The sequence below is a fragment of the Spodoptera frugiperda genome, chromosome 7 (genome assembly GCF_023101765.2).
Source record: "Spodoptera frugiperda isolate SF20-4 chromosome 7, AGI-APGP_CSIRO_Sfru_2.0, whole genome shotgun sequence".
NCBI lineage: Eukaryota > Metazoa > Arthropoda > Insecta > Lepidoptera > Noctuidae > Spodoptera > Spodoptera frugiperda.
The window spans coordinates 4,718,609-4,738,942 of record NC_064218.1 but is presented as its reverse complement, the minus strand read 5'-3'; the positions used below and the strand labels follow the sequence as shown (position 1 = coordinate 4,738,942).

The window sequence follows — 20,334 nt, the reverse complement described above, 5'->3', positions numbered from 1 at the left end:
AGGAACAAAACTGTCTATTGTTGAATTATGAAGTGGCGGCCATTTTGTGGAAACTTTTTGAAATAAAATGTAGACCAATTTACAGTTTATCCACTTCTCCTTGAATTACTATAAACTTTGTTACGATTGGAACTGGAACTCGTTTACTTCCTCCGGTTGTGGTTATCCTGAGTCGAAACCGCACGATGAGACATGAGACGACTTGCGAAGGCAAGCACATACTATGTACTGTTACCATGTAAGTGAAGTCAAAATTATTCATTACGATCTACACTCAAGACAACTTTCAATTCACTGTTTGTTTATTATAATTTAGAAGGAAATCCCTACACCAACTACAGCGATTAATCTTTGATGTAACATGGGGAAGGCCGACATTTCTATTGATCTAATCTGTCGACGTCTCAAAGACATATTAGAACTCTTAGAAAATATCCAATCATTATCGCATTTTGCGTATTATTCATGTTTGCAAAACTAATAGTCTAAAATCCAAAACTTTTGTGCGGTCACCTTAAGCACAAACATTTAATCTGAATATGACGCGAATTCTTCGAAAATCCGAAACCCAAAACCTCGAATTAATTATTTATCAGTTCTTATTATACGATACAGATAAATTATATTTTGATGGAGGTAAAACCTGCCATCTTTTACTTAACCTGTATGTTCCATTTTGACTACCAACAGCAAATGTAAGAGTACCGTATTTTATCAAATAATTTCCGCTTCAGATCACCATTTCTGCTATCCGCAAAAGATAGCGTCAGAATTCAAATATCTGACCTATTATTCGGTAAATGACTTCTCTTCATCGGTTTATTTAGGCTAAGCAGCGTTTATTCATTCCTCCTCACACCACAATAGCCAATTATAACAAGATTTATATTTCTTTGCTATTAGTTTCTAGGTATTTAGAAATGGGAACGAATAATAATTAATTTCACGGCCTTCGCGATTAGTTATTCGCGTGTTAAGTATTACAGGACAGGCAAACTGTGAAGGCATCGCAAATGTTGTTTAGTTTATAATATCTTTTTGTCACTTGATTAGTACTTAGCATCGTGACATAATTAAAGAAATATAAAAACCACTTTAGTTAAAGAGGAAGAGTATGTAAAAAAGTCACATGACCAAAAATACGTTCACTATTATAGAGCACCTGTGCACAGATCTCTAAAAAAGCACATACCTACATCGATGATTATAGCAACTAACTTTCTTGCTAAATAAGATAGCGTATGGCGACAGACGATACTCGAGTGCTCCTTTACAAACCAGGTTAAAGGTAGAAATTCTAACGACTAGTATATCTACCAACTAAGTTGTTATTTATTATTTTGCTAAAAATCTACTGTAGTGTTAGAGATCTGTAAACACAGATTATATTATTTCGTTCTAAAAACATATATTAGAGTTCTGGAATTGGAATACGTGCTGGGATTTCCATGCCCATAGCAATTGCTTTTAAGTATCCATTCCATTGTGAGCAGAGAACACCTAGTTTAGTTACAGAGATGGGTCGTTAAGGCGCTTTCTCGCCACGCCCAGTCCCCTTGCACCTCGTTTAGATTAGAACGCTATTACAATAATAATTACAAGTGTTTTGCCACGCTTCTGTCTATTGCGCAACGAGCAAGTGGACTCGACGTTGTACTAGAAAATTTGCAAGCGAAAGTAGGCACCACACTGACGTACAACATTGTGACAGATCATACTTATTTCACATGCCGGTTATGATTAATTATCGCTCACATAATTATTTGTTTTTATATTTTTACGTCATGGCTCAAGATCAGATATTTATTAACCACATTTGTCAAATGCACAACTTAGTTAAACCCACTTGAAACTTGTGACGGTGCTGTCTTGTTATTAATTTAACTATCACTTATTTATCATATTACTTACATAATAAGGCCCGTATAAAAAATAAGTGCCAACTACGAATGAATATAATAATCAATATGATATGCTAACAAGACACGTACAATTAATTTTATTGACAAGAAGAAAAGAATTTTAATGTTATGCAAAATATTTTAACTCGGGTTGGCCATTGGAGCGACTTGTTTCTGCCTTACATTATTTGATGAATATGCAGCAGTACTTATCTCTATGACATTTTCATTCATATAAATAAAATAATGCCCTGCAATTTTTGCGTGAATAATTCGACATAACATTTCAGACAGTTGAACTCACGTTTATCACGATATTGAAAAACCGCAGAGTAGATATTGACGTCACAGATCTTTGGTGTCGCGTTGTCCTTATTTGTTTGCTTGTTCTATCTGATACCCCTAGCAGATGTAGTGATTCGTGAAGGACAAACATCAATCACAGCAGAACAACCTGCCACTGCAATCACACTGCGAACAGATCACACCTTTAAAGCTCTATCAGTCGATAGCTGAGATCATAATGCATATATTCTCAGATACTTTAGTTGACGTCACTGACCAATGTTATTTCTTAAAAACCTTAACCATTCAAAGAAATCGACGTCATAGTATGACTTGGAATTTTCGTTTCTTCACCATAATTCATTATTGCTAAGGTCGCAAGGAACGGAACTCAAATTGTTAGACACTTAAATTTATGGCGATGAAAAGTCACCTTCAGACAATAATGACAATCAAAGTTGCGCGAACGACGGACGGCCTCGGTAATTAAAACTGCATCGCGTTCCGCACGAGCTGAACACTGGCTGCATAAACGAGGTCAGCTGCAACAAACAGCACCAGGACTGTTAATTACTGCTGAATTTAAAACGGTCCTTGAGTGCTCTTGAGACGAGACGAGATGCGTTACTTGACTTACCTGTTTGCACTGAAGTCTGCTGAATCTTTGTAACATGCACGAAAATAAACAATAGTTAATGCGGTCCGAGTAAACGCGGGGGGCTTACCGGAAAACGTTTCCTAGTCAAACATGCAAATTGTATGGCAAATATTAAAATGGCGAGGTTCCTATGCTTTGTATGTGGCTGTCGTACCGCTAACACACCGACGACCAACTAATAGCTATTCCCTAGCTGCAGCTTACTTAACGGTATGGTTGATGACTTGAATAAAACCATTGGAGCCAACAAAACAAACATTTTATCGGTCCTAAGTATTTGAGAATACCGAGACTTCCGACGTGCAGTCAGATGTCCGTGATTATTGTTTTCAGTGAACTTAGAAAATGCCATATACATACGTATTATATCCAAATAATCAAATTGGAAATTAATATGAATACTGAGGACAGACACATTTGAAGATGTGTTTATTCATGACACATGCTTGTACTGCAGGAAGTTAGCCGGTTCGGTGAATCGTGCGCCTACGACGGCAACCGACATACGACACTGCGCCAGCGCATTCTGATCGACCATTATCAATAAACATTTTACATTTACGCAGACAATAACTAGGTACCATCAACACATATATCTGTGTAAATTATTCAGTTTATTGGTCCTGCGATTCTTAGTTTTGCATATTATTGCGTATTTAGGACTTTTCGAGATGGAAGATGATTGCTGATTCAGTGTCCTCGTAATACAGTACAAATGTCATGTGGGTATATGTAAGGTTTATTACCCGTATATTATGTTAATTTAATGAACGCTTATCGTCTATACTTAATGTAAATATTGCAGCAAAATTTTGAAATAACTATGTAAAATATTATCCGTTCAAACAGAATGAGGAGATATGTAATTATTTTTAGAACAAGACCCACTTAGTTGACGCGTAATAAACTTAAGAAATGGAACTTTAGAGAGACACAAAGCGACCAATTAACCTGACCAAGAAGATGTGTGAGCCGGGGTGTGCTACTAACACTGGCTTCTAAAAACCCACATTTCCTAGTAAAGATAGTTAGTTGGCCGACATCACCGACTTCGGATACAGGATGCATTTGAGTTCACCGCCCTGCTCCCGTCCCTCGAGCGATACTTACTACGTTGTAAACCTACACTGGATAAACATTTATGTGCTTTTTAAATGGATACTTCGGACGGGACACATCTTTCACTCGGATGCGCCTAAATACTCAAAACGGAAGAATGAGAAATTAATTCGAATTCGTAATCATAATATTTCGCACATACTCTGTAATTGAATAATTTACAGACGTAGATGTCTTACATCATATGACATACCTACGCCTAGTCAAAACATTAGTGACTTTCAGAAACCATTCGATCACTTACATACAAGTAACAGTAAACGAAATTAGCGTGTCCCTCATCACGAAATGCTATCATTGAATGAAATACAACACAAACAAGCCGAAGAGGTCAGTGACTGGTTGCATAAGGTACGCGAGTAACGTTCACGTGCAGGGCGGATCATCCAATGTTAATAAGTGGGGTTCTAGGGCTTTCGAGTTTGATTTAAGAGAGAGCAGTGGCCCAGATCATACGTGCAATTAAGGTCGGTGCAGACGATGTGTCGCGTGTCGACCAACGTTCCTAAGCTACGGCCGATTAGAAGAACTGCACCTTAAATCGTGTACCCACAAGAATGTAATAAGAAAGTTCCAAAATTTGTAAAGATAAATAATGTAACGAAATTAAATTGCAATTTACACGTAAATATTAAAATGTCAAGTCGTAAGCCGGTTGTAACGGGTGATCAGCCCTGTCGCCGCAGTAATGATAGCTTCCCTAATGGTACGAGTGCTGGGGAAAATTCGCATCGCACGCGCAGACGAACGATTAACCGGCGCCACTGATGTATTAGTCCACGTCACGGATATACTTAACTACTGCAAAGTATTAATGTCACCTCCCTACAAAATATTACCATTCGCACAGCGCTAAATGTGATGGATTGCTTTGGTTTTCCCTAAATTCATATTTCGAAAAATACCTAATCCTAAATACCTTCCTTAATATTGTTGTCTTCTTAAAATATTATAATAAAGTGAGTACGTTTGCATAGTCCAGCGTAAACAAAGCTATCGAAGGAATGACAACTGTGTACTTATCATATTCAACTTTGTGAGAAATAATTGTCTTTACTTTCTCATACGATCCCAGTGGCGCCGATGTCTGCAAAGCCTACGATTATTTTTAGATTAGAAATGGCTCAACCGCTTTACGTAATTGCACTAGTCGCATGCGCAGCTAGTTCCAGAGCGTTTGCTGCTAAATATAGTCACAGAGGTGGTGTGCAATTACACCTTATTATCGCATGTTTCCACTGGAAGCTAGGCTGCGTCTTGTCTGCCACAGTTATTACTTACATGTTGCAGTTTCTTTAGAAAGTGTCCAGATATGACGAAATTGAAATGACCATGTTGGGCAGATTACAGAATGGTCGCTAAGTAGTTTCCCTTGCTTTCGAGTTCTGCGTAATGCTGCGTGCGTGCCTAAGGTACCTCCCCATAGAGCTCCAACACTCCTCAACGTAAATTGCCACAAATTAGGCCAAAACACCGTTTGAAATACATTAACCGTGTCAACAGTCAGTTCCTAGTACTCCAGCAAACTGCCTTTGTGTGTATTATTTTCCTGACATTTTATATCTTTGACATCATGCACGAAATAATCTGCAAAGGGGTTAACTGTAAAACAGTGATACTGCTGTGATAATAATGATATTGTATCTGAACGGATGTTGTTAGAAGACACCTACACAAGTACGACACGCGCCCATCCCAAGTCATGGTCAATTTTGTATAGAACATCGACAAGACCGTGAAAACGACTTGACACAGTTTCTATCTGGTACAGAGTGCCTGCAAGTGATGGCACTTTCAATTATCACTGCACTGATGTATACACCCACACATGATTATTGATCAGTTTTGATGCAGTGTTTCACTGTGATATTTTACGAATACTTTCTCTTGTTCCCAGATTTTTTTTCTCTTGCATAGCTATCTAACGATCTCGAATGCGCCTGTCATTCATTACATTTTCACTGTCTCCTAATAAGTCTCGATGTCGTCGTTGTTAATCTTAATTACTAATTTAAATCAAATAGAATGTGACGTTGCATTACAAATTAATATTTAAATGATCTTGAATCTAATTCGATTTTAGCTAGCGAACCACATCCAAAAAAACATCCCACCAATTAGCGCGCGTGCTGGGTACGGCTCATGCAGATCGGATCCTGGTAGTACCAGGTGTCCGTCGTCGAGATGTGATGTAAAAGGCTTTCAGTGAATCGTTCGCGTCGTAAATTTCCGTTGACCCAGATATGATGTGATTAGAAACGTATGTACGTCAACGTACAGCGAAAATGATATTTTTTGCTAGTGCCAATTTATCGGTAATGGAGCGTCGTGCACACGAGATGCGATGCGACATCCGCAAGTGAGAGTTCTGCGACTTGTCACCGAAACTGGTATGTGTACCGTGAACCACTCAAACACGAATGTAATTATTATTGCCTAGAGAGTATTGATATGTCCGGTACGATATGTCAGCAAAAGTGTAAGTGAGGTCGTTCATTAAACTCCCAGATATAAACATCAATTGGCTTACGCCATAAATTACAGCTCATTACGTAGACATCAATGTGTTTTTATTCGTAACTTTTCGTTCATAACATGCATAACACGTCAATGAAACATCTTTGTATTAAAATTCAAAGAAAACTTAACATCAGATATTCTGATGTAATAAGCTGATTTTTATTAGTGCTTAGCTAGATACCGAATTCGACTTGACTAAGAGATAAACGCAAATTGGTTGAGTTCTTGTGAAAATACTAATTTGCCATTGTTTTCTTTTTTCAATTTAAAAAGCAATATACGTTATTATAATGGTATTTCGATTTGGGAGTTGTTTATTATGGTGTGTTGTGGCAGACGGAACGGGGGCGGGTCCACAGTCGGCAGCCGAGGATACAGCCTCACACTGAGCTAGGTCGTTCATCGACCCGCCGCAGCCGCGCCGCCGCCGCCGCCGCGCAGCGACCGCAGATGCGATTGTTTATACACCACCATTATCTAAACACTGTTTGCTGCTTACTTCGTGACATTCCTTTGTAATCATTTTGAAATGTAGGTTAAGGCTTCTCTTTCAAGAAATCATAAGACACTTTTCACTTCACTGTAGTCCTTTGTCGAAATTGTACAATATCTATTCTTTGTTGCATTTTCTGTTAAATTGACATTATCAGTCGATTTAAGTTATTACATAATTTTCAGATGTTCGACCAGCACGACTTCACAGTTATGCATTCATAAGAGAAAAAAAATTATACGTAATTCCCTTTACAAAGAAAGATCGGATCCTCGACAAGAGGATCGCAAGATTAATGACACAAGATGAGTGTGCAGTTAGGTTTTAAATGAAATATGTTCCGATACGGTATCGAAGTTCATTAAGGAAAACGAATATTTATATACATTGAAATCTTAACGGATCGTGGTAGCTTTGGGCTACTACCCATACGTGAAGACAAAGGTTTTTATCTAGACAATACTTACAAGCCTTTTCTACAAAAACATTTGAAATATTTAGGTAAGATATTACATTGCTGTACGAGCCATACTAAACGTTCGTCCTAAGATTTTATTCGATATGTCCTCTGGCGTTGCGAAGTCGTCTTCAGAGACTTGTTTTATTTCATTCTAGGCACGGCCTTCTCTATTCCCTACTTAATCTTCTAAAGTCATTACTCCGCGATACACTGTATTTTACGATGTTGCTTTTATTTTTTTAGTTTTATTTTAAAGCTTGGTAGGGAGAATGCGGATCGCAGGACATGCGCGGGCGCCGCAGAGTCGCGCCGCGAGCAACTTTCTACAGCCGCGTCTAGAACGCTTTAAACCGTAATCTGCAGATTGACGTACCTTGGAGATGGTTACGACAGGCAAATTAAATTGCACATTAGTGCTAAAAATGTGCAATTATCTTTGAAAATCTTCCTCCCTGATGGCCAAGTTGACCGTGGATTTCTCTCTGTTAGAAGACAAGATGTAAGCGGGTCGTAACAGAGCTGTAAATCAGCTGTTATTTATTATATAGTTAACTCATATAGGTATTGCACACAATCGGTTTAATTTTACGACTTTCCTCAACCCACGCTTGTTCGTTTAAACCTTAAGTAGTTCAGTACATAAATAAAAAGCTTCTGAAAGTGGTTTATTTAAACCTCATTTTTCTGGAGTTAATGAACAAGTTTCATGAAGATGACAGTAACAGCGGTACAGAATATGAATACTTTATCAATTCTGACACAGTATAGAAACTGGTTTTCCGGAAATGTATGAATGTAGTAGGTACGCGAAAATTCAGTATTTTCCTTGTTTATTATTCATGTCCGCAACTTTGTTCATATTGTCATCTCTGGCTTTAAAGTAACGATGTCTGCTCACTAATTGTAATATTATACTTTGACAAGGTTGGAAAACAAGTGTCATGAATATATACCAATAAAGATAGATAACAGCAGTAACAATTGTATGTACAGGTTGAATAAAGTTTTGTCGCTATAAGGAAATAAAATATGCTAATTAGAAAACTATCCTTGGTTTGAAACAAAAGGCGGGCGGTATTTACGGACTGAAATCAACGTAGATGAACAATTTTCGCATGCAAATGTAACAATTTTAATTTATAGCCTTGTTCTTCGGTTTCATTAAAACAATATTCTATGATTCAACATTCAAATCAGAGGAAACATTTGATGACACCAATGTCGCATATTTTATTGCTGGTTTTTGCATTTCATTGCAAAAACGTTCATGAAAAATGACGCGACCCCTGAATATTTTAACATTTTAAAAATTAATTTACATTTGTAGGTAGGTTTATTATTTAGCTGTCATGTATCTTTTGATACGCCGACCTCTGCGCGTTCTTGCGCGAACTGGATTCTGAAGCGTTGTGCTTCAGCGTCCAGTTCGTACTTTAGTTAAATTCAATGTTAAAAATACGTCCTGTATAATGAATGTGCAGAACGTTTGTGAAATCCTCTCAATTAGTTACGGTCAAGTCATTGTCGGTTTTTGTAATTTGCATATAACTACATAGTTACAGCAGCGTTACGTTTCATCAACAACTGAAACGAAAACTTTATATTCACATATTTAATAGCCCGATGTAACTATAAATAATACTGACATTTCAAAACACAGCAAAATAAATAAACCATTCATTAGATGGGTATGTGATTATAGAATGCATAATTTAAAATATGCCTGCCTTGTGTGTAGATAGTTATATAAGATTGCCCTATGATAGGCTTGCTCTTATATGCACGTGTTTGTACACACGTTAACTTGCTACTGTTCAAAATAGATTATTAAATATACATACAGCATCAATAATTACTAACATGTGTTGGAACACGAGCCTTTCGTTCCCTTAGCGTAATTGAGTTGCGTTTCATTTGATCGGAAAACAATGGTATCGATCTAAATTACCCGCTGGCTTACCTGATTAGGTACATAGTATATAGGTACGTAGCTACATCGTTTGTGCTCTCATTTATCAATGCTATGAGTAATCAAACGGTAGCGTGATAACTTGACGTGGGGTACGGTTAATAATTTTATGATGTCGAGAAAAAATCGCGCGTCGCGAATTGCTCGAGCGGGCGCCATGTCATGGCGCCAAGACCGCGCCGGCGACGACGCTGACCGCTTGCTTCCTCGAACCGTGCTATCACTGGCCGACATTATACAATAAGTAACAAATTCGACAACCTTCACGTCATTAAAGCGCCTCATTAATACACACACCAGCAGAGAAATCTTCATTTGTATGTCATCCTTGTTTGTCAGCTATGTGAAGATTTTGTATGATGATTTATTTGCACATCATAAATTTTGCATACTCTAGCACTCTCAGATCAAAGCTTCATTATGAACTATTGTCATTCCTGTAGAGAAGGTAATGATGGTGGAATTATTTTAATTCTTTTAAATGGTCCGTATCCTTAATTTATTTCAGTGTCAATTAAGTCTACAGGATTTTATGTTAATGTTCACTTTCAAGGAATGCGCGTTAGCTTAGAATTTTGCGTAGCAACCAAGTTACTTAACAACTTGGGGTGAATGAATTTTCATTTTGCATTAAAATACAAATAGTGTTTCGGATTCTGCACGGCGTGGTACGTGAGACCTAGATTTCAGATGTAATAAATACGCATCTGTATCTTCTACGTATATGAGTGACCCAATGAGACTGCATGCTCTAGTTGCAGTTGATTGCAAACTTTCCTCTGACTTTTTCCTTCTTGGTTCATTCTTACAGCCCTTTTGTGAGTTTGTGTAGGGATGTGACGCATTGCTACCTACATTCAAATACTTAACACTCCACCCGTCACTTTTGAAATGTATCGAAAATATGTAAATGCATTTCAACCTCATGCAAAAAAACCCGACTGATACGTTGTTTCTGATTAAATGTGACACACACACGCTTTCGTCCTTGCCCTCGTTTAAGAAACAACATTAAAAGAAGTATGTTATTTTCCTGGGGTATAAATAACAATATTTCCATTTAAAATAAATACTGTCAGTGTCATGTGCTAATATTGGTTTTCAATTTCAATGAGAAAACTTTGTTGACTATGCACACACATAAAGTAGAAAAAATAATACACGTATTGCCAAATTGTATCCGTTAATGATAGGTGCAAAATAACTCTATGATGATAAAACAAAGCAAGAAAGTTTTTTTAGTAATCTTTATCAAATACCTTTCGGGAAAAATTGACAAAAGTGAATTTTGATCAGACTGAAGAGTGACATCTTAATAAGTGGTAGGTACACCAAACGACACGGGTATTATTTGATGATTAAGCTACATTTTTTTTCTTATGACCGTTACCTAAATTAGCTTTGTCAAAATAAAATACAGCTGAATGTCAATATTTTCTGAGGTGTGATTCATAAATGAACACCAAAACTTTATAACTGATTAGCCTTATAACGTAAACCTTCAACCGCAAAATCCGCTGTTACATCACACGTGATTGATCAAAACAATAAATTCCATTGAAGAAGCTTCAAATCTTTTACAAAGCTGCTTCCGTTTATATAACGCATACTTCATTAAAAATGTTCTACGGTAGTAATAAATAAACTTCCTACCTTTTGGTCAATTCTAATTCATAAGAGCAAGCAGCAAATGCAGCATCGTAAACGACAACAAGGTCGATGTTTGTCTATTGTTCAGTGCATCTGATTGAAGTCTATCTAAATAAATAATATATTTTTTTCCTGTAACTGACCGTTGGACTTCCCCAAATTGAACGTCGATGCCGTTTCATTGAACGGAAAGCAATTCTTCGAAACTGATGCGAGAGTTTGTTTGCTATCAGGATCTGAGCGCACGTTCATAATCATTCGTGCATACACCTACGTAAGAAAAAATCGTGATGATAGAATATTCTTATATGTATGTTTAAGATAATGGGTAATTTAACTGGTCAGTCGTATGCACTTTTTCTAGGTTCCTAATGATTCATTATTTTTTTTCATTTAATTTTATATGAACTCAGAATACTAAGAATAAATAATATTCAGTAAGTCCGTGAAGAGAAATAATCATATTCTTAAGTTTATGGAAATATGAGCATGGATAGAGATACCTAATAGTTAATGCGACCTTAAGTATTTCCCTATGACGATAAAATGAAACTGGTGATTGCAAATAGCAATATTGTGGTTAGTTCGGTCTAAGTACTTGAAGCACTTACATTTATTTTAAGGGAATGTTTAATTGTCTTCCACGTTTAACTATAAAGGGTTCATTAAGCGTTGTATGGGTAATTAATACTTGATTTGCCCGTCCCAGATACGGGTGGCGCATCGCAAGCTGCGATGGCGCCGAGCCTAACTGTCCACTGGCATTTGCGCATGACGATGTTACATGTGTATACGCGTAGCCTCTATCTATGCACATTTACTACATTTATCTAGCAGCTATTAATTAGCTTATCGCATTTAATGTTTCTTAAGATTATTGCCTTCTAAAACCATTTTAACAGTTAATAAAACTTCGCATTTTATTATCAAATTCCAAAACTCTTTTCAATAATGTCCTAGAATAGTAATCAACTTAATTCGTGACTAAAATGTAAGAAACTAACAATGCGTTTACTGAATAAGATCAGCTGTCACGCTGAGAATATTACAAACAAGAAGGTGAGCTTGCATAAAGCTTGCGGTATTGCATCGGCTGGCGCGACGACTGAGTGATGGACCGTCCTGACACGAATAGGGCCAACACAAAGCGGCCTAACTGTATGCGACAGGATGACCCCACATCAGATGGGGTGACTTACGACTTTTTGCTCTCGATTGCCTACTTAACTTGCAACAATGAAATCCGATTCCATGTACAATATTGAAAACAGTATAAGTTATTAATCACTGAGAATCTAAATTGTTGATAATGACTATAAACGACGTCCGTGGTCGTCGAATGTTTTACTAATTTTGGTGCGTATTCGTTACGTCACCGTAGCAAACCTACTTGAATTCCAGTCCTTGCATATTTTATGCAAATAAATTGAAGATTGCAATACAAGAAACAATTGGCATCGGTCTAGACTAACTATTAATGGATATTTACCAAGTACACTGAACAGCTTTCTGGCAAGAGCATCTAGTTTTGAACTTACTATCGGGTCTCTTGAAAGCAAATGAGTGTTTTCAATAACTCCAAATCTTTAAGCCATGATTCGACTAGGTTGGTTAACGGTTAAAATGGGTTATCCATACCGTTACATAATTCCCTCGAGGAGTGCATCGGATGAAAATTGATGTATGATCGAAGGTGATGGTGCGGTGGCGTGGCGGGGCGTGCGGCGGGCGGCAGTGGTGCGCGTGCGACTCTCACCGCCTTATCTCTCGCGACCTCCGCCGGACGCGCACGCACGCCGCGCTCCACCACCGTTACCGCGTCGCGTTCGCGCTATGCCGTCTTTTCGACAACAGTTCTATGTGCACTCTTACTTGAACTTTTTTCAATTTTTAAGTGTAGGCCGTAGTCCGGATATGCACCAGTGAATTAAAACTTTACCATTGTGACATTTGTTGATATTTTATTGTATTTATTGAAAACAATAGGTAGTAGAGACAATACCGAAACGAACTCTGGACCGTAACGACGATGGTGTCTGAAGGGGCTTTGCCCGTAGTTTGGTGTATACGCGATAATCAACTTGTGCCTCACCAAGTATCCGGTGTTAAGTTACAAGGAGCTGTAACAGGAGCACATATAGCCGCTGTTACAGATTTTTTGCGTATGGTGGCAGGGACTCCAATTGTTCTTCCGCATACGGCGGTTCCTGAAGACGTCGATAATGACATTAATCAAGAAAAAGAAAATTCAACTCGAAGACGAAAAATGTCTATGCAGGTTGAAGTGCCTTGTGTTTTCCTCACTGAAAGCGCCTTACAAAAAGCTAAGAGCCGCAGTAACTCTAGAGAAGAAAAGGTAACAATTGAAAGATGTAATATTACTACAACCAAAATGTTGGATAATAGTTCATCCTCTTTCCTAAGTTCATCTGATATTTTAGAAATGAAAGAAATTGAAGATAGTCATTCAGAAATTATGAGAGATAATTTTAAATCAAATATTTCTGAGTCATCAGTTTCATTAACCGAAAATAACTATCCTCAAAGAATAACGAGGATTATTGAATTAGATGATTTAAATCCAACTACTATAAATGTAGAGCCGGAAAGAGATCATCCACAAAGGATAACTCGAATTATTGAATTTCAAAATGACAAGTCGCCGTCGCCAGTTTGTACTGATGGCGAAAATGAGACTTTGCAAAGGATTACACGAATAATAGAATTGAATGAAGATAATTCATTTTCAACCATTACAAATAGTACAGAGTCGCTTGACAAAGAATGTCCTCAAAGATTAAGTAGAATAATGGAAGTTGAAAAAGAAAACAACTTTCCGAGTATGACCAAAATAATTGAAATGGAAAACGACATATCAAATGAACGACGAATTTCCCTGACGAATGAACGTGAAACTGGAGGCGGAAATGTTGAAAATTGCAGTGAGGAAGTGACTGTTAGGACTAAGTTTGTGCATCGAAGTACTCCTAGGTTTAGTCTTGACTCTTCGTGCTCCGAAAACTCTTACGTTAATATTGAGTGTTTAAAGAGTTTGCAGGATGTTAGAAAAGAGGAAATCAATGAAAGCGGTTTGAATCCCGAGATATCACCCGCTGGCAGATCTATTCGTTCTCGGTTTCCGAGGAAAAAAACGTCTGTATGTTCGATTGGCTCTTCGGACTGCGACGACGAGGTAGATGTAATTTTCAAATCCAAGCCTAAATCTAGTCAATGGGTCAGTTTGGATTGGATACCACCGCCTCCCAAAGAAGAGCCAGTGATAATGCAAGTCTGTGATAAAAATGATTTCATTACGAAATGGATAGCAGAGCAAAATTCGCAGGACTCAATCATTATTGCTGACGAGAGACGAAAGAGTCTTCCGCCAAAATCGAATGAAATATATCTTCAAAATATGAGAAGATTTAGTGACAGTTTACAAATATGTAAAGAAGACGCCGCCAGTGATTCTCCAGCTACAGTGAAATGGAAGTGGCATGATATAGTTAAACGTCACCTTCAGTTATTGAAAAGCGAGAAAGGTTTCAGACGGCAAAAAGGTAGCTGGATGAGGACGGCGAGACGTCTGTCTGGAACTAATGTCAACCACAAAGACCTGGAGTCTTTGCCATTGGATACGTACATGAAACTACAGACTATGCCGTAAGTTATTGTTATTCATGATTTTAATATCTTAATTTTAAATGATGTCGAAGTAATGAATCCTCGAATACTAATTAAGCAAATTGTTCTATTGTAACGAGGATGCAATTCATAAATACGTACTCACGAAACAGCGTACCTAGAATTGACTATTCAAATGTTTTTGATGTTCATTCGATCTCCGATCCATTATGTATACAATTTTACAGTGCATTCCAATATTGCTCAAGTAATAATCAGTTCTATAAGAAAATGTCAGAGTTAAAATTGTATTGCATTTATACGTCAAGTAAAACTATTCGGTTATGATAGATATGTCCTGTTTCCACGGTTTTCCTTTGCCATATATTATTCAACAACAATAACAATATGACACTATAAACGTAACTTTTACCTTTCTTTTAAATGAAGACTGCATAATAGCATAGGAGATCGAAATGTCGAATTAAGTAAGGTCAAGGCAAATTTTCATGGCAATTTTCCAAAATATGCTGTAACAAATTGTAATTAATTTGTAAACATGGTACATAATATTGTCATCTTCCTTATAATTATCACTCTAAAACTAACCTCATAGATATATGTCGTTTATTATCGTACTCATGTTTTTGGACGTGGCTATCCGTGCCAGCCACTTCGGTCTACTTACCAAAGTCAACCCGTCCAGCGGGTGGAACTGGTTACCACCTCACGAAAGGCCCGCGTCCGTCCATAGCTTTGTACCAACCATTTCCAATGGATGGTCTCTCTATATGAAACATAAAAATCCATAGCCAATTAATCGGTCACTACCGGGAATCGCAACATTAATTTTATGGTCCTTGTTAATATACAGTCGCGGTTTTCCTTTTGATTCCAACACGTTGTGATAGGGATTCGATAACTGTCAATATAGTGATTTGTTGAGTCTGTTGATAAGGGGCCGTGTTACGAGAGCGGGTTCGAGGCACGCGCTTCCGCAAGGCCGCCCGATTAGAATGCAGGGAGCTCGCGTCCAAGGCTACGGTTGCGCGGCCGGTCGGTGCACCGGTGGCCGCTGTCTTCCTCCCCACAGTTCGGCAATTGGAAACAGGCTCAGGAAGTAAACTGTGAAGGTGACGCCAACACAAAACTTAACTGCCTGTTGATCGGAAGCGACTGTGCTTTGAATTTTTGACTTACCTTTTGTTGTGTAAAAATTTATGCGCTTCCTCAATCTTCTTGAATAATTAGGACACGAATAATTCATACCAATCGTTTGAACTCGGAACTAATACATGTTTTGCCGAATCGTAATAAACAGATTAGTCATGTGTTTATTATCTTGAGTAGGAAATAAATTACAAGAGGAAATTCCTACATCTATTTGGATTACATACTTTGGAGTAAACAAACAAATAGCAACAGTAGTGGTGCAGCGAGGCAAACGGATGCATCGACGCCAGTTTCACTGACGAGCCTTGAGAATTACTCTACTTGCACAACACAAACCGCTTATCATAATAATTGAAATTTATTACACAAGTTGCTGCTTCAATGGGGTGAATTACTATAAATATAATGCACGAACATGTTCTAAGCTCGTAAGGACGCCCACGGTAAACATGGTTTCAGCAATAGCGATGGATGCAAAACTAGAAAGATCTCAATTCACCGTAATATACTGTGATTTTCATTCTCCATCGCCTCGACATCAGTTAACTTTGTTTGTGCGGAGCTACCGTTCTGAAAACAAGAATGTTGTTCTCAATGTGCATCAACACTGCTATTGTACCAAATGGCTATACGCTTTCTTTGACGGAAACAAACGCATTCACATCGAAATATTTGCTTGTTTTTCAGTTTCTCACAGTTTCTTGTTGCTTTTCGAGAAAAACTTTAATTTATTCGATATGTGAATTTTTCTTTGGTAAAATGTGAAAAACTCAAATACCGTTCGTTTCAACATAATAAATTATTGACAATGAAACGATGTCTTTAAGTAGTATACCTTGTACCTGTATTTTATATCTCTTATCAATCGCCAGGAAATCGCATTTATCTTATTATGTAGTAATACTTTGATTTAAAATTGATAGGGTATTGTAAATGTTTTCTTATCGTCATTAGTGTTTGTTTTGCAGACGCACATGACGTTGACGTGTAAGCTTTATGTATTTCAATATGAAATCATTTTTAAATAAACAAATCGAGTGTATGTGTTTATGTGTTGATAATAATTATTCTTTTGTTACCAAATGGAACTCGATACATTAATTCGTGATACAATTGCAATAGTGAAATATCCCGTGTGTGCCTGTGAACGCCAGCTATGCTCATTTGTGCATCAAAATATGCAAGCTGATTTGGCCTTTGAAGACGACGACGAAAAGGAACACTATCAGAATCAAAAGTAACAACTCCATTTTCCTTGTGCACAAACAAACAACATTAAGCTGAATACTAGTACTATCACTGCGCTGTCACAACAATATATATTGCGTATTTCCAAACATCGCGTAACCTCATTGATAAAAAAATTAAAACAGCCTAAATATTATTTTGTAACATGAATTGCTTTTTACTCACTTTCACTATGTCCAACATTTAGGTTCCGTTTCGTGACGTCTCACTTAGTAGTCTCCATAGCGTTAAAAATTAACTTGCTTCTTTTTCAATATCTTACATTTCGCTTTCTATTCAAATCGTGAAGCATTTCGTTTATTATATTTTGTCAATGACACTCTCGTACTGGACAGAGTGCACCACAATAATCGTTTAAGTCTGTTTGCGTACCTCCGACAAACGCTCTGTTTATCGAACAATAACTTTGCATTGCAAATGTTTCTTTGTTATACAAACTAGACACGTGTTAGAAAATCGATGAAAATGACTCGTTTCTTATCAAAAGGCCTGAGGTCGTCTCTTGCGAAAGAACAATACAACTGGTTTTTATGATTTGTTTTTGCTTTTTACGACTGAGGTGCGCGCCGCCTGCGCCGGCGCACCGACCTCCGCCGATAATTGTTACTCTTGCGGATGTTTTCGTGCAAACCATTTTCGAATGCGACTAACTATTATAACAGCAATGCAGTCGTATAAACATGTTACACTGCTACTTTTATTAACTGGTTATATCCGTGTGATTAGACATCACAATGAACTTTAATCAAAGTGATTGAACGAACCTTAGTGCTCGGTAATATATCTTAAGGACACGCACATAATTACACTTTAAATACAATCAATAGTAGAGCCTCTACCTTAAACAATCGCGTCATTTACTACTGTATCTATTGAATGATTACTGTCGACAAAGACTTTATTTCTATTAGCATTTCGCAGTACTTATCGTTACTTATTTATTTTACGTTTCGCATCATGCCCTTACTTGATTAACAGAAGGCAGTAATATTTAACGACTCATTGTAAAGTTCGCTAATAGTTCTCGCTACGCTAACAGATTTCTAAATGTTTGATATCTGGAATAACAGTGCCGTTTTGGTTGTTCTGACGTAGTCCAGATGACTGGTTTGTTTATCAGTTACCGTCCGTCGCAACCGATATGACGATTTCTATCGTGCCTGTAAAGCCTCTGGTTATCGCGACTAGGTTTCTTGTACCGCATTATCTGTGTCACAATTCTTAACACCTAGCAAGCTACCAAGGTATCTGGGAAGTCTTATTGTGAATTCAATCGATGTCGTCATTTGTATGACTGATATCCTTATCTGTCTCCTGCCTAAACAACTAACGGACAAACCCATAGTGCCCGTGAATATACCGTTCAAATACAATTACCTCAAACGGGGTTTTTGGAGCACACATCTTAACTTTTCCGGAGTTCAATTTCCTCAAATTTCTAATGTGTGTGTTATTTCGTGAGAGTTTTTAAAATATTGGAAAAATGAAGGATGCTAACAATAAAATTATTTAACGAAGTGTAAAATCCTTCTCTAACAAAAAATTCTCCCACGGCTCTTGACAATGCAAGTTGAAGTTGTTACAGTATTAAATCTACTTCACTTGATTCTTAAAGTACACACGCATCAGTAATTATAGACCACTTTAACTGAGCATTTGTTACACGTGTATACTTTTCTTCATCTCTGCTATCTCTGTAATTTTCTAATCAAGTTGTCAGTATCACATTCTTCTTTCAGTGAGTTGACAATGACCACTTATAGTTCTGCTTTAAAGACACTGAGCTGATCAAGTCGTTACTGGATAGTCTATAACCATCCTATTGTAACGGTGTCACCCTATCTCCTGAAAAAACAACTAGTATAGAAGTTTAAGGCAAACTTACTTGTCCATCCCGAGAGTGAGACCCTATAATTAGATTACCCATCTAGCGAGCAACCCGGAGCCAGGCGAGACTGGCTTAGCAAAAAAGTTGTGGCTACATCGGCACGCGAAGGTCGATGACCGGCGCCTCTGCTTAACTCGCTATATTATAAAATTGTAAGCGAAAGTCACGTAATTAATTCTCCCTGATTGCGCCATTTAGCGTCTCGGTGTCAAAGGGCTTAAGACCAAATTTTCTTCACATTGATAACCAAATCCTCTTATATAACATAGACCGTTTCGTTGACGGCAGAGATAGTGGATTAAATTATTTTGTTATCACGATAAAACTATTATAATAGGTACAATGTTGATGATATCGAATTATGCCTCAATTTCGGCACGTGGTTCTCTATAATAGTCGGTCAACATGTTGGCAATTATCGTAAATAAAATTAGCATTTCAAATTTTTATAATTTATCTGCGGGTTATCAATACTATAGGATTATTCTAATTGAGATGTTTGCAAACCGGAAACTTGATTATATAACAAAGCCAATAATGATATTTTATTAGGAATTTCCGTCCCCCACTTGTGCATCTGGCAACGTGCCTACGACATTCTATTTCGTAGTATTCAATGCTTTGACAGTTAATTATGTAAGCGATTTTTAAGTTTTCTGATATAAAGACAAACAATAATGTGATTCCCAGAAACATATGTATTTATCTTACTTACACGTGTAAAATTACATTTAATATTGACAAACTAACACTTTTACTAAACTTTTTCCGAAGTCTAGACAAAGAAGCTAGTCAAATTTGCACAATGCTATTTGAACTTTCGAAAATCTGCAATTGAAACGTATCCACTAGAATAAATATAGCGGAAAACTAGCTTGTTTAAATATGTTTGATCAAATCGGGACCATGCTTGTGTACTATCGATGTCGTGTGCCCGACATTTGGGACAAATATGTGCTATTTGTTTGTTCAACTTATTTAAAGTACCTTAATCGATATGATTCTGAACATTGTTCATCTTTTAACTGGTTATCTGTATTTTTTTTTGTTTTGTCTTCTTGGTAGAGTTACGCAAGTTACCTTAAATCGATAAGTGATATCATCCATACAGAATTCTGTGTAGAGAGAGAAGGTCTATCTAATATTTAATAATATGTGGGCATGATTCATGATACAGATGACGATTTCTCTTCGCCTTTAGGAGGTCAAGGTCGCCCATTTAGTAGTCTCTGTCTGATACAATGAGATTTATAGATGTTGACATTAAACGGCTCAATTTTTTATCCGGAACCTCTTCTAAAATAAATATATTTAAATATCCTTACCATGAATAGTTAAGTAATGGT

General features: G+C 37.2%; 1 protein-coding gene across 3 annotated transcripts in view; it reads left to right on the top strand.

The window, feature by feature from the left end:
- Nucleotides 1-20,334, top strand: part of LOC118265816 (tyrosine-protein kinase Src42A) — a 49,000-nt gene that overhangs the window by 7,167 nt on the left and 21,499 nt on the right. Inside the window, exon 1 of one of the 3 annotated variants that reach the window (XM_035579031.2) lies at nucleotides 12,810-14,718. The exons of 1 other annotated variant lie outside the window; for it this stretch is intronic. In XM_035579031.2, the coding sequence (XP_035434924.2) occupies nucleotides 13,085-14,718 (1,634 nt within the window). In that variant the 5' untranslated portion in view covers nucleotides 12,810-13,084. Of the gene's footprint in view, nucleotides 1-12,809; nucleotides 14,719-16,819; nucleotides 17,090-20,334 lie in introns of those variants that run through there. One more of the 3 variants, XM_035579033.2, reaches the window with a different exon arrangement.